At 43.1% G+C, this 15,226-nt stretch overlaps 1 protein-coding gene across 1 annotated transcript in view; it reads left to right on the top strand.

Moving 5' to 3' along the window:
- Positions 1-15,226, top strand: part of LOC124776579 — a 349,622-nt gene that overhangs the window by 269,056 nt on the left and 65,340 nt on the right. Inside the window, exon 4 of the mRNA XM_047251626.1 lies at positions 8,400-8,515. Within this exon, the coding sequence (XP_047107582.1) occupies positions 8,400-8,515 (116 nt within the window). The remainder of the gene's footprint in view (positions 1-8,399; positions 8,516-15,226) is intronic.

Raw genomic sequence — 15,226 nt, 5'->3', positions numbered from 1 at the left:
TAGACGTGGCAACGAGGGTACGTGACAGGCAAACAGTGTTTACAGCAAGTATAAAATGTTGTAAGTGTGGTTGTAAAGGACACGTGCAGAGGCAGTGTACCCAGTTACTGATTAATAGAGGAAGTGGTGGAAATCAGCAGCGTGGAGGATGGAGAAGTGGAATTAGTGGAGGTGGACAATCATTAAACGGCAGATGGGGCCCAAGACCCACCTAAGGGAGCTCCTGTTTAATTTCAGTGCTACAAATACGTATGCAGAGGTGGAATGTTCAGTGGTAGGATCCATAGGAACTAAAAAGTTTAAGATTTTGTTGGACACAGGGGCGCAAGTGTCAGTGGCCATTAAGAGTTTAATGGGACAAAGGAAGTTATACCCACCGCATTATAAGTTGCATGGAGTGGGGGATAAGGAGGTCACACCTTTGGGGTCAGTGACAGTTGACTTTCGTGTAGGGAAAGTCCGATTCGATGCATGCATGGAGGTAGTACCATGGGTAAGCGAAGGCTACGATATGTTCCTAGGAGTAGATTTCTTGCATCAACGTCATGCCAAAATTGACCTTGGACTACGAACTATGGAACTTGGTGAAATGTTATTTCAGATAGGGGAAACTGTTGTCAACGGAGAGCTGTCGCGAGGGGCATTCAGCGCAATGAACAAACCAACTGAACTGCGTACATTAGCATTAAGGCTTAATTCGCATGAGTGTATGTCTAGTGGCACCGGGAAGTCGCTATGGGTAAGTGTAGAGTCAGATATAACTGTGGGTACGGTATGTGTTATTGAACCGTTGGGGAATAATTAATTTTTGGATCCGTTAGGTTGTTTTGTGAAATGTAGTATTGCACGCACACAAGAGGGAAACGACGGGCGAGTAGCCCCGTGAACATTGACAATTTTAGTGCTGTAGACGCGAAGTTTTAGTAGCGAATTTGGATGTACCAAATGACTGGTGTTCGAGAGGTAGGCGTAGTGATCAACCATTAACTGCCAATAGAACTGCATTGCGTAACAAAGTTAAGCATTTGAAAGGAGAAGAAAAAGAGCAAATGGAAGAATTGTTGTGGAAATTTAAGAATTTGTTTTTCTCGGAAGAGCCGTTACCAGCAACTCCATTAGTTCAACATGGGATACCGACAGGGAACGAAGCACCTGTTCACCATAAACCATACAGAATACCGAGGTATTTGCAGCCGATTGTGGAGGATTTCATTGATCAACAGCTTGCGGACGGTATTATAGAGCATACTAATAGTTGCTGGGGAGGGGGCATTGTCGTTGCGCCTAAAAAATTTGTGGATGGAACTAAGAAATACAGGTTCTGTTGTGACTACCGATACCACAATAATAAGACAGTAACGGATACATACCCCATTCCAAACATATCGGAGACTTGGATCACTTAGGACAGTGCCAGAACTTTACTACGATGGATTTGACAACTGGTTATCATCAGTCAGAGGTGGCTCCAGAGGATGGTCCAAAAACTGCCTTCTCTACTCCAGGAGGACATTACCAGTACATCAGAGTGCCATTAGGTTTGACAAACGCTCTAACAACGCTCCAGAGGTTGCTAGACAGTGTGTTGATGGGTTTTAAACCTTGACAGTGTCTTGTCTATTTGGATGACATTAAAGTGTTTTCAAGTAGTATGGAGCAACATAGACAGCGGTTAAAGGAAGTCTTTATGAGCTTAAGAGCAGCTCGTTTGACGTTGAGCCTGGAGGAGTGTCACTTTGCGTTGGAAGAAGTGAATTATTTAGGTCATATCATCAGTAAGGACGGAATGTGAACAGATTCAAGGTTGGTACAGCCTGTAAGGGATTTTTGGGAGCCAAAAACAGCTAAGGAAGTGCAATCATTCTTCGGAATTTGCAGTTTCTATCGGAAGTTCGTGAAGGGTTTTGCAGATTTAGCGCAGCCATTGACGCTATTTTTATGGAGGGGTGTGAAATTTGAGTGGACAGAAGAGCGTCAGAAAGCGTTTGAAAAATGGAAAGAAATGTTAACATCAAGTCTGGTTCTTGTGTTTCTAGATTTTGAAAAGAAGTTTATAGTAGCATGTGATGCATCGAATCAAGCATTAGGGTGCGTTCTTAGTCAGGAAATTGATGGGAAAGAACATCCTGTAACCTATGCATCTAGGCAGTTGAACAACAGATAGGGAGATGCTTAGTGTAATCTATGGAATCACGTATTTTAAATGTTATTTATGTGGGAGAAGATTTTGGGTAGTGACATCATGCTGCGTTGAAGTGGTTGTTGGGGTTGAAGGATCCGTCCACTAGAGTCGCTAGGTGCGCTGTGAGGCTTAGTGAATTCGACTACAAGGTGGTGCACAAGCCTGGGAAGAAGCACGGTAATGTGGATGCACTGAGTAGAAAGGTGGCAAAAGTACAAGTCATAGGTGGTGACCTAGCAGTATGGCAAGAATTACAGGACGCTGACAACGATTGTAAATTTTTTTGGACACAGCCACAATTTAACATGTACGACAGTCTTCTGTGCAGGGAAACGAAGTTAGGACCAAGGGTAGTAGTGCCAGCGAAACTGAGAGATGAGGTTTTAAAGGAAGCACATGATCACGTGTTATCTGGTCATGGCAGGTGTAGAGCTACGGATAGGAGAGTGGTGGAGAGGTATTGGTGGAGAGGTAGGAAAGTGGATGTGGATCAGTATGTGAAGAATTGTATACCATGTGCACAGAGAGCAGATTTGAATCGGAAACAGATACAGCTACAACGATTGCCATAAGCGACATGTCCATTTTCTTTGTTGGGCATTGATGTCTTAGGACCTTACAGTCGAACACCACCGTGGAACAGATTCGTTCTGACAGTAATGGACCATTTTTCGAGGTATGTGGAGATGGCGGCTATACCAAATCAACAGACATCAATGGTCGTGCAAGCATTTGTAAATAACTGGATTTTGAAATTTGGTGTACCAGAGACAGTAATTACTAACAAAGGTACCAACTTCATGTCGGATTTAATGAAGGAACTGTGAAAACCGTTGAATGTAACGAAGTTGAGGACGAGCGCTTTACATCCACAGGTGAATGGAAGGACAGAACGGGTACACAGAGCAATTGGGAAGATGCTGAGTTTTTATGTGGATTCTCATCACCATCTGTGGGACGAGTATTTGAAGCATATTGTATGTGCATACAATGCAAAAGTCCATACCAATACCAGTTTGTCTCCATATGAGGTAGTGTATGGGCGAAAAATGCTGTCACCACTCGATTTAGTGAAGCTACAGAACGGAAGGACCAGTGAATCTGCACGTCAATTCGTGAGAACGATTCAGGATGTTTGGAAACGGGTACAAAATGCGAATACAAAGGCTTTGGAAAGGCAGGAAGATGCGGTGAAGCGGAAAGAAAATTTACCACAGTATAGAGTAGGGCGATGGATAATGTTATCCAGCCCCTATAAGCAAAAAGGGAAAACGAAGAAGTTCGTCATGAGGTATCAAGGGCCATACCAAGTAGTAGAAACCACATTCTCCGTTAATGTTAAGCTTCAGCTGCCAACTACAACAACAAAACTACACACTGGGTGGTTGCGGCCATTTAAGGGTTGTCCCGATGTGATTCCAGGCATGTCACAGAAAGGGAAGAGGAAGAAAGAGAGGTGTTTATCTCAGAGAAAACCAGGAAGATTGAGTACAGCATGATGTACCGTATGCTTTGCGACACAGAAAATAGTGGTGTATTTGTAGTTTTTTGTTTTCTTGTTACGTAGCATTGGGTTTGCATAGATTAATTAGGCATTGTATTTTCATATGTTGTATGTATTTTCGAGTGTTGTGAGCCTGCTAGGGACAGCAGTCTTTTTGAAGAGGTCACTGAAAAGGGGAGTATTGAGCAAGTTGGTAGAAGCAAAAAACTGATGAGGTATTGTGGATCATGGCAGTTAACAGCTGGTGTGCCGAGATGACAAGGGAGGAATTACGGAGCTGCCATAGAGGGAAGGAAATGGTATGTCCAGCCAGGGTGATAACAACCAATCCGGACACATGCACAGTGCAGAAGGGAAGAAATAGACTGTCCAAGGGACATCATGGAGCCAAAATTGAGCTTGTAACAAGTCGAGATGCATTGGATCTTCTCCACCTACGGAATATTAATGGTAGTAGCAAGTAGTTTTGAGCAGGGAGTATTTGCTGAAGCGAAACGTATAGAGCTCGAGGGCAGCAGAATTTTAATCAATGGAACTGCGTGTAACATAATAAGACCAACCTTCCACCTGCCAGCATCAATTTCAGAAGTCCCACAATTGAATGTTACACAGCCACAGCTGTACTGGCCAGCAGCAACTTTGGAGTTTTACCAAGGCAGAATATGACCTTGTTAAATCAAACTTTGGAGTCAGGTCTGTTGAGATCCGTAAACCAGTTAGTTTCAGAGCAAGAGGGGCGCATATCAGCCGAACAGCTTGTGCAGCATGTCGCTCAATATAGGCAAAGGCAACGACAAGTGTGTGTGTGAAATCTTATGGGACTTAACTGCTAAGGTCATCAGCCCCTAAGCTTACACACTACTTAACCTAAATTATTCTAAGGACAAACACACACACCCATGCCCGAGGGAGGACTCGAACCTCCGCCGGGACCAGCCTTACAGTCTATGACTGCAGCGCCTGAGACCGCTCGGCTAATCCCGCGCGGCGCAACGACAAGTAACGATCGTTTTGAGCACCTCTGTGCCAAGTGCCATTGCAGCCTTAACTTTGTTGTGTGTTGTTTTCATTCCAATCAGACGGAGAGCCAGTTCCAAGAGGGAACCGACGATTGTCCAAATCCCAGTGGATTCGATATTGAGGGCATAAGACGGGTAGGTAAGGGGTTGATCAAGTGGAGTGGTCATCCAGTAAAGAATTTTTATGTTTTGTCTCATGTCATGTGTTTTAAGATGACTAGACCACATCTAAGTTTTCTTATAGTAGCAGTAAATATGTCATAAGTACATGCTGACCCAAACAAGTTAAAGAGTAGTTAGAGGTCGTCCCACGCACCGGGTCTTTCCAAAGGGGGGAATAATGTAGTGGCACCACCGTTTAAGATGGGAAAAGGTTAGCATCAGTGCAGTATTATGGAGCACACAAGTTACAGCTAGGCGTGGGCCTGTTGACAGTAAGTTACACTACCAGAGATTGTGAAGTAGAATGGAGGACTCAGGGCTGTAGACCTGTTGAAAAGAGTAAACGCAGAGGTTGGCATGGCGCAAGTTACAGGCAGAAGGGGCCCACTGGCCCAACCCAGGTGTTATGAGTACATGACTCGGAGCAGCGCATTAGCAAAACAGAGGCGCACAGCCACATATAAATAGGCGCCGGTTGTCAGCAACGCAAATATGTTTCACAATACTCATAACACAAAGTTATGTTTGGTTCTTTTCTTGTATTACCGTTTTCGGTACCAAATGATGGTTTGTAGCCGAAACCGCCAGTACAATAAAAGAACCGAATACAGCTTTGTGTTGTCAATTTTGTGAAAAAATCCATCTTCTCCTGGGCTTTTGTTCTTCTTCAGCTTCATTATCCGATTCTTCATTTCATCCATTGTAGATGGTGGATAATTTAAATCTACCAAATATTGTTTCCATCTTTCATCATTGTTGAACTCAATGTTGATTACAGTCCTTTCATTATCTTTCACGATCTTTTGGTTGCTCTGGTATCCCTCTTTGAAGAAGTTAACATTATGGTACAGCTTTTGAGTCTCTTTTCGCAAGAAATCTTGAAGATCCGGTTCTATCTTTCCTTTGACGTAATTCTCTTTCTTCTCCTTACGTTTGCTTAGGTAGTTATCCATACTTCTTTTAACTTTGTTCTGCCTTGTGTAGAATTTGCGGCTCGTGGCCACCTCTCCTTGGTTTCTCGTCTCTCGGCTGATTCCTTAAAGCTTTTTTCCCCAGCCAAACCTTGTTGTCCCTGATGTGCTTCTTGATGACTACATATGGACCTCATTTACAGAATTCCTTACTTCTTTCCATAGTTCTTCTGGATTCTTTTGTGGATACTTATCCTGTAGAATTTCAAAATGTTTACTGAGCTACAATTCATATTTCCTTGTATTGTCTTTGAGCGTATTGATGTGGCGGTGTACTACTTCTTAAGGTTGATTCAGACTCTGGTTTTGGGTTGTACTTGTAGCGAGCTATTTATTAGGATATGGTCGGTCCCGCGCGCCGCACCCCGTGCTGTCTTTACATCCATCCCCCAGTTTTTTTGGGTTGTTGTCAATGACAATGTGACCAATCAGTTTAATTGTTTTACCATCTAGTAACACCCAAGTTCCTTTGTGTATATCCTTCCACTGGAAATCTGTGCTGCCGACGAACATCCCTTTCCATGTTGCAAAGGTGATGAAGCTGATGCATTGTCGTTGCTGAGTTCATGTAAGCTGTGTCTTCAAGCTGTTGAATGGAATAGCCCTTCTCTTCACAAGTTTGCATTCACAACGGCCTTTAGGACTTTATAATTGCTATTCGGAATGACATTCACCATTACTTCAAACTCTGCACAGTATTGTATTATGAAAAATATTTTTGTATTATGAAAAATAACAGCAAAGTACATAGCTACAACACTAGAAGGAACGATGATCTTCACTGTTCTGTTTTAAATCTGCCTTTAGTACAGAAAGGAACGAATTATGCTGCCACAAAAATCTTTGGTCATTTGACAAATAGCATTAAAAGTCTGACAGATAACCAACCAAAATTTAAAAACAAATTAAAAGAATTTCTGAATGACAAATTCTTCTACTCAGTAGGTGAATTTCTAGACATGAAGTAGTAAGTGTAAAAAAATGAATTATTTCGTGTAAAGAAAACATATGTTAAAGTGACACATCCCACATCATTACAGAATGTTGTTTCATGATCTATGGAACAAGTATTAATGTACGTATGTATATGAAGGTGTTTAGGTTTTTCTGTACTGTGTTGTATGGTATGACATTTGTAGTCTTGTTTCTTCAGAATGTTCCAGAACCTGTGGACGTTTTATTGCTGCATGTCAGTTTATGCCACTGTTCCTTGTAAGGTGTTTATGGTACCCAGTGTTTATCCTGTATTGGTGTTCCTGGATCTTTGTTGTTGATGGTAATTTGTTCTTAGTTTGTTGTTTTTCGATTTGCTGCTTTTATTTTATTGCTCAGTTTGTTTATTATTTGTGTGTTGTGCCCATTCTCTCTCGCTATCTGGTGTATCGCATTTAGTTCCTGTGTGTAACTGATTTTGTCCTGTGGGGTTATGTTAAGCTTGTGTATCATGTACCTAAAACGTGAAAGTTTGTTTGTCTGTGGGTGACTGGAATGTTTGTGAATGGTTGTGCTTGTGGCTGTGGACTTCCTGAATACCCCAAAAGTATGTTTTATGCTGAATGTGGTAGTGCCTAGTAAATTGCTTATCACACCTACTTCTGTCTCAGAGATGAATTTTATTCTAGGGTCAACTATTTCTACACCACTATGTAGTTGTTTTATCCAGGTGCCTGTTTGATCTACCAAACAAATGATGCCATTCACATAACGGTACAAGTATATAACCTTGTGTTGTTTTGGCTGCATAATTTTCATTGAATATTTTGTTTTCTATGTGGTTCAGAAAAGAAAAGGATATAGAATAAGAATTTAGAATAAAAGATAAGTGCAGCATTCAAAATGCAGTCGACATAAATATGATGTTGATGGGTGCACTAGTGTAGCACTTCAAGGCAGATGTGAAAGCGAAACTCTTCTTGGCATGCATAACAACAAAGTGGCTGTATGCTGTAGTTTTTCAAGCAATTTACCCCTCGGACATTGTGGTTAATAACAGTAATCATGGATAAAGTAATGAATCTGGTTTTCAGTTTTATTTGTTTCACCTTTGTCATTAGAGCCGTATGCCTGGTCGCACCCTAATCACGATTACGATCAAATTATTCATGATTTCTCTGAAATAAGTCAGTCAGATGTTGTGGAGAATTTCTACACAAACACATTCCATTTGCATCGTGCACCACTTGAGAATAAACTAAACATGCGGCATTTCGGAAGAGGCGTGGTGTTCCGTCACTGTATGCGATGCAGTACACGACATTAAATACTGCCTCCACAGGATAGTCTTCACCGGTAACTAAATGCTTACCAGTATTGTAAGTATAAATGTAATAAATATGCGTCGATGTGTTGTGGTAGAACATAAATGAAAAGGAACTGAAATACTAGTGTTGTAGCTACGGTTCATAAAGCTGACGCACATCTGTTGTCCATTTCAGAGACATTTGAAAGTGAAAGAATAGAAGTTAAGATATTAAAGAAAATTCATTTATTGAACTTTGCACCACTGTCGCTAACACACTAACAGGAACTGTAACTTGTGGATTGCTGCCTTTTGCTTTCAGAGGGAGCGTCTACGATTGTACAACGTCAGCTCAGATTTTAGCTGCTGCTACCGCCGATTCTGGCGGCCAGATGGCGACCCCAAACACTATTCACACGGCGTCGACGACGCAATTACGTGAGTACTCTATACCCACAGTCATACGTTCTCTGGCAGAAACTACTCAGTTATCATAATTCGATTTGTTTTGATTTGTTATCCCTCTTAATCATTTCCTATGTATGGAAACAATGGAACGTGAGCCAAGTTATTTCTCGAAGAAAATCATGTGAAAACATGTTCAGTATATGGTAAAAGTTCATAGCAATTGTATTACGATGAACAAACTTTAAAATTTTTTACAATGCAGTTTGTCAGCCACAATAAATACACTCAAGGCTAGAAAAAACAGAACACCTTGAACGACTAGATGTAGGATGTTAATATTCATAGGATATGTACATTAGTATGTTCTGCAGATATGATTAGCATTTCAGTCACCTCAGTTGAGCATGTGTCCTGTTGCCTTGCAGGCACAGGGTCCGCCATGGGTCCTGATAACTTGCTCCATCGTGATGACATCAAAGCGTATAAATCGTGAATGGCGTTCTGTGACATAGTCATGAATACTGCATTCACCTGGTTCGAAAATTCGTCTGTGTTAGCTGTCATTGACACACAGTGCTGTACCCATCATTTCAACATATCCCACACATTTTCGATTGGTGACAAGTCTGGTGATCTGGTGGAACAGGTAAAAATCTGACATTTTGTGACAGCAAGAAGGCATGTGGTCGTGCAGCAACGTAGCAACACGTGATCGTGCATTGTCTTCCTGAAAAATGGCATCAGGGGCGTTGTGCAGGAAGGGTATGTCTAAGGGGCGCTGGACGCCATTCACGTAGGTCACATTGCTCACAGTGTCCTGGATAAGCACCAACTCTGCGTTGTGGTTGTACGCAATAGCAAGCCTTGACTTGGCGCGCTATATGTCGTGTGTGAATGCAGACACTGTGATTCTGCTCCTTCCTATCTGCGGCGGGTCAAAATGTGGCCGTCATTTCAAACAAACAGAACGTATATTCGCACAAAAACAGTATCTGATGTCATTTGGGTCCCCAGTGACATCGTATCTTACACCATTGACATCTGGCATGTTCCTGCACATTCGTCAAAGGAAAGTGGAGAAGTGACAACATGCACGTAACCCATGCAATAATAAACTGCGACAGACTGTCACCCCTGATAGTGTGCGATATGTTACGCTGATTCACTGTTGCTCCAGAGCCGAGGAGGATGCAGATTGTCCTGCAATGCCATTCAGATGAGTGTCGATCATCTCAGGGGGGGGGGGGGTCTGGGTGGTGTGACCTGACCCATCTCATGGTGCTCTACGGTCTTCTGTGAACCATTCTCCACCACACACCTAATGCACAGCTGAAACATTTCACCCCACATGATGAGCAATTTCCAGGTGGATGCATCACATTCTCTAATGCATATAACGTGCCCTCTTTCAAACTCACTCATTTGATGGTAAAGTTTGTGCATACATCTGCTGGGCATCCTGCATATTTGCTCGAGTCACGCTAATCTATTACCTTTGGTTTACAGCAGCAACCAGAGCCACCAACATTACTGGTAGGTGGTGTTGCGCTGTGACATCAATGTTCACCTTGAAGCCACAGCCTGACATGGTTCAAATAGTAATCTTTTCTGCAGAACGTACTAATGTACATGTCATTAGTAGGGCAAGAAGAGCATAAGTGCAATTCGTTAGAGTGGGTTGCCTACATCAGGGGCAAACCTATTGTTCTCCTTTGATTGACAGGTCCTTAACCTGTTGTTTTGCTAAGTGGATTATGACCCCCTGGAATAATCGTTCCCTTTGATGGATAGGTCCTTAACGTATTGCTCTCCCACCCCTACCCCTGCCCCTCCTCCTCCCAACCCCTCAGGAAACCTCCAACTCTCCCCCTCGCTGATAAAAGCACACATTTGATATTTATTTGATTGACTACTTAATTAAATTGATCAATTAATTAGCCCCTCCCCTCTAGTAACACACCCATCAATCCTACCCTGCCCTCTCCCCCTCTTCTACCTGGAAATTGGTAGCTCTGTGGTGGAGAGGAAGGATCTCACGATAGGAAATTCAGTTACAAAGCAGAAAGTATACTGTTTATTTATAAAAAAAATTCAATTTGCAGGGGTTCGATCTTTCTTGCTCATCATTCTCTGCTGTTGGCAAAGATGCAGGTCTTGTAAGCTACATCCTGTAGCGTTGCTCTTGGGGGACGAAAAGAAAAAGAATTGTTACTTTTTGTTTTAATGTCGAAAAAGTGAATATTTTGGTGGGCCACTTGGCAACAGAATCAGGGATTGATTACACTATTATAATAACATAGGTTGAGCATTAAATACCTGAATAAGAGCAGCATATTGATATATATTTGAGATCGTTCGGAAGAAACATTATCATTTCTGTGCATTTTTATAGTCGCGATGTAGTCATACCCGGATCAACACAAAGGGACCAAAAGATTTATAGACTTTAAAAGAAATGCAACACTACACAAAAGAGTTGGTTCAGAGATAATAGGAAAACGATAATGTTCCTTCTGCATCATGCTGCGTTCGGCCCATTAGCGTGATCGTAATTTCTGGTGATGAAGTAACACAAAATAATTATCCTTCAGGTAAATAAGGAGATGGAAATCATCAAGGTTAATTTACTAAAATAAGCACACTTATCTTTAACACGCGTTTTTTTAATGCTACGTACGTTTTCATATTAAATTACAATAGATGACCATTGTGGTTAAATACTTTATACATAACAGTCAAAATGTCCTCTTGATGCTTCCTGTTCGTAATCAGTTACAAGAAACTACATGTTTTCTGATAGAAAAAAAAAGAAAAATAACAATTAGCATATTTACTCAATATTTTCACACAAAATATAAAATACAGTTGCGGAACACAGCAAGTCCGCGTCCGCCTTTCATAGAGTACAAACACTAAAAGGTACGGCGCCAAAAGCCTCATTTGTCTTGAAACAACAGAATTCTTTTTTATACCATTAATCGATACAGATTTACAGGCACCGCACAAGAACGGAAAAGATAAAGAATAATAGACTCTGTCGCTGCTATGCGATGGTTCATTTCTTTTACTTTACAGTTGTTCGATAACTTTAGGCCATCAGGCATTTACTACTGAGCGTATATTAATGTTTGTGAGGCGAAAATTACTAATATTACAATCCCAAAGAAATTATTAAAGCGATCGCTTTTCTTTTTATCCCGATCGCATAAGGAATACTTTCATGAAACACCTATCACACATAATTGCAGTGTTAAAAATCTTTCGATCGCGAAACATGCACCATCCACTGGTCCACATAGAACGCCACCCATGCAGGCTGCTTGGAGTCGGATTAACAGGGGGCCCCCACGAAACAACCTGTCCATCAATGGCTGTGCCATGTGCCAATTTCCGAGAGGTGGCTGCTCAGACCCCTTAACAACATACAGGATGTCAGGCTAATCCCAGAACAAAAGAACCCAAGAAATTCCTGTCTAAATACGTGTTCTCTCTCTATTTCTCCTCGTGTAATGCACCATTGCAAGGTTTGCATACGCCTTCGGTCACCGAACCACAAATAAAGCAGCATTTATCCTGTAAACCCCTGTGAAATATCGATTTATGTGAGAACTCCTTCCAAGGCAAATTCCTGACTGAGAAACGATCCAGAAATACTGCTTAAGTGAATATTTCCTGTCGCATGATCGTGATGCAGGTGATATTTGGCGGACGTGGTAGCTATCTCGCGCACCCAAATTGGTGATATCACAAAACTAGTAGCAGGCTGACTCGAAATACACTTTTCGAAAATGGTCATTGCATATATATATATATATATATATATATATATATATATATATATATATATATATATATATATATATACTCCTGGAAATGGAAAAAAGAACACATTGACGCCGGTGTGTCAGACCCACCATACTTGCTCCGGACACTGCGAGAGGGCTGTACAAGCAATGATCACACGCACGACACAGCGGACACAGCAGGAACCGCGGTGTTGGCCGTCGAATGGCGCTAGCTGCGCAGCATTTGTGCACCGCCGCCGTCAGTGTCAGCCAGTTTGCCGTGGCATACGGAGCTCCATCGCAGTCTTTAACACTGGTAGCATGCCGCGACAGCGTGGACGTGAACCGTATGTGCAGTTGACGGACTTTGAGCGAGGGCGTATAGTGGGCATGCGGGAGGCCGGGCGGACGTACCGCCGAATTGCTCAACACGTGGGGCGTGAGGTCTCCACAGTACATCGATGTTGTCGCCAGTGGTCAGCGGAAGGTGCACGTGCCCGTCGACCTGGGACCGGACCGCAGCGACGCACGGATGCACGCCAAGACTGTAGGATCCTACGCAGTGTCGTAGGGGACCGCACCGCCACTTCCCAGCAAATTAGGGACACTGTTGCTCCTGGGGTATCGGCGAGGACCATTCGCAACCGTCTCCATGAAGCTGGGCTACGGTCCCGCACACCGTTAGGCCGTCTTCCGCTCACGCCCCAACATCGTGCAGCCCGCCTCCAGTGGTGTCGCGACAGGCGTGAATGGAGGGACGAATGGAGACGTGTCGTCTTCAGCGATGAGAGTCGCTTCTGCCTTGGTGCCAATGATGGTCGTATGCGTGTTTGGCGCCGTGCAGGTGAGCACCACAATCAGGACTGCATACGACCGAGGCACACAGGGCCAACACCCGGCATCATGGTGTGGGGAGCGATCTCCTACACTGGCCGTACACCACTGGTGATCGTCGAGGGGACACTGAATAGTGCACGGTACATCCAAACCGTCATCGAACCCATCGTTCTACCATTCCTAGACCGGCAAGGGAACTTGCTGTTCCAACAGGACAATGCACGTCCGCATGTATCCCGTGCCACCCAACGTGCTCTAGAAGATGTAAGTCAACTACCCTGGCCAGCAAGATCTCCGGATCTGTCCCCCATTGAGCATGTTTGGGACTGGATGAAGCGTCGTCTCACGCGGTCTGCACGTCCAGCACGAACGCTGGTCCAACTGAGGCGCCAGGTGGAAATGGCATGGCAAGCCGTTCCACAGGACTACATCCAGCATCTCTACGATCGTCTCCATGGGAGAATAGCAGCCTGCATTGCTGCGAAAGGTGGATATACACTGTACTAGTGCCGACATTGTGCATGCTCTGTTGCCTGTGTCTGTGTGCCTGTGGTTATGTCAGTGTGATCATGTGATGTATCTGACCCCAGGAATGTGTCAATAAAGTTTCCCCTTCCTGGGACAATGAATTCACGGTGTTCTTATTTCAATTTCCAGGAGTGTATATATATATATATATATATATATATATATATATATATATATATATATATATATAGCGAGAGAGAGAGAGAGAGAGAGAGAGAGAGAGAGAGAGCTGTAGTTTGCTTTGCAACTGACATAGGAACTTGTTCTGGTGTAACCACAAGCGCCGGAACGAAGATGGAGAATGGAAGACCAGAGAAGGCAGTGAAACGACGCTGGCCAATGGTGCGCTGATGAGGACCGCACCACGACAAGAGCGCCCCCTGCAAGAAGTGAATATAACCGCCGCTCCTGTCAGCCTCAGCCGCTCAGATCGTCTCAGTATACGGACATTAGGAAACGTATTCGCGGAGCATAGCAAGGCATAGGAGAGAGTACTACGATGTCGTGATCCATATCGTACTTAGTTGGACTTTGTCTATAGCGAAGATCATTACTGTTTGCATCACAAAGTACTGTTAATATGCTTTATAGAAATAAAACTACTAATGTTATTTGCTTGAATTGTTGTATAGCATTCAGAGAACGCAGCATCCTTTAGGCATCCTATACAAACGAGTACGCAAGACCCAACAGAACTAGTACGAGATATTTCATTGTCACCTACTCTTAACTGCCCCAGCCTTCCTGTGCATCTTTCATGAGGTACGCTTCATTAACTGCTTCATGAGTTCTGGTGTGGAATATCACATTTTGAAGATGGCACAAATGCTGCTTCAGAAGACGTGCCATGGCAAATATTAATTAAATCGTTAAGATGGTAATTCAATATTTTGCTTCACACCATTTAAAACTACTCGAAATGAAGAGAAAGATCGTCACTGCTCAGTAGTTTGTGTGCATAAACAACAGTGCTATGTTTTTGACAAGAAATTTCATTAAATAATCCAAACCTATTAGTATCTGACGCCACGAATGGAGCCGGTGATGTTTGAAACGATAGTTGGAATTTCACATCTCGATGTGAATTTACACCATCACGGTTATAAAGTTCCTGAACACAACAGGTCTGTTAAGTGCGTATTATTATTTGGCGTCACGACTGGAACGATAGTTGAATTTCAAATTTCGGCGTCAATTTATACTGTCACGATTAGAGTCCCCAACCACTACAGGTCTGTTAAGTGTTTCTTTTTTAAAAAAAGTTCTATAGAATTCCTAATCTGACTGCATCTCTCAGCTACACCAGGACGAAGAAGGGGGGAGGAAAGGGTATACCATGTGATAGGATACTAACAACAACAAATATCACCTCGATGTATTGAGAAACACGATCCATTCACGGCTAGATGACTGAGATCGTTGAAAACTCTCTCACAGCCCACGTACTGTCCTTCTGGACGCCCACACACGCGGTACCACAGTACAGCACCAGCAGAAGAAACTGCCACCGTAAACGTGGCTCATGACTGCTGCCGCGGAAGCACGTGTCAGCCAGAGAGAGGCCCGCAGGCCATGGAGGACCTGAGTGGTA

Source organism: Schistocerca piceifrons, chromosome 2 (assembly GCF_021461385.2).
Source record: "Schistocerca piceifrons isolate TAMUIC-IGC-003096 chromosome 2, iqSchPice1.1, whole genome shotgun sequence".
Classification (NCBI taxonomy): domain Eukaryota; kingdom Metazoa; phylum Arthropoda; class Insecta; order Orthoptera; family Acrididae; genus Schistocerca; species Schistocerca piceifrons.
Note: the sequence above shows the minus strand (reverse complement) of the source record. Positions and strands in the feature narration are given on the sequence as shown.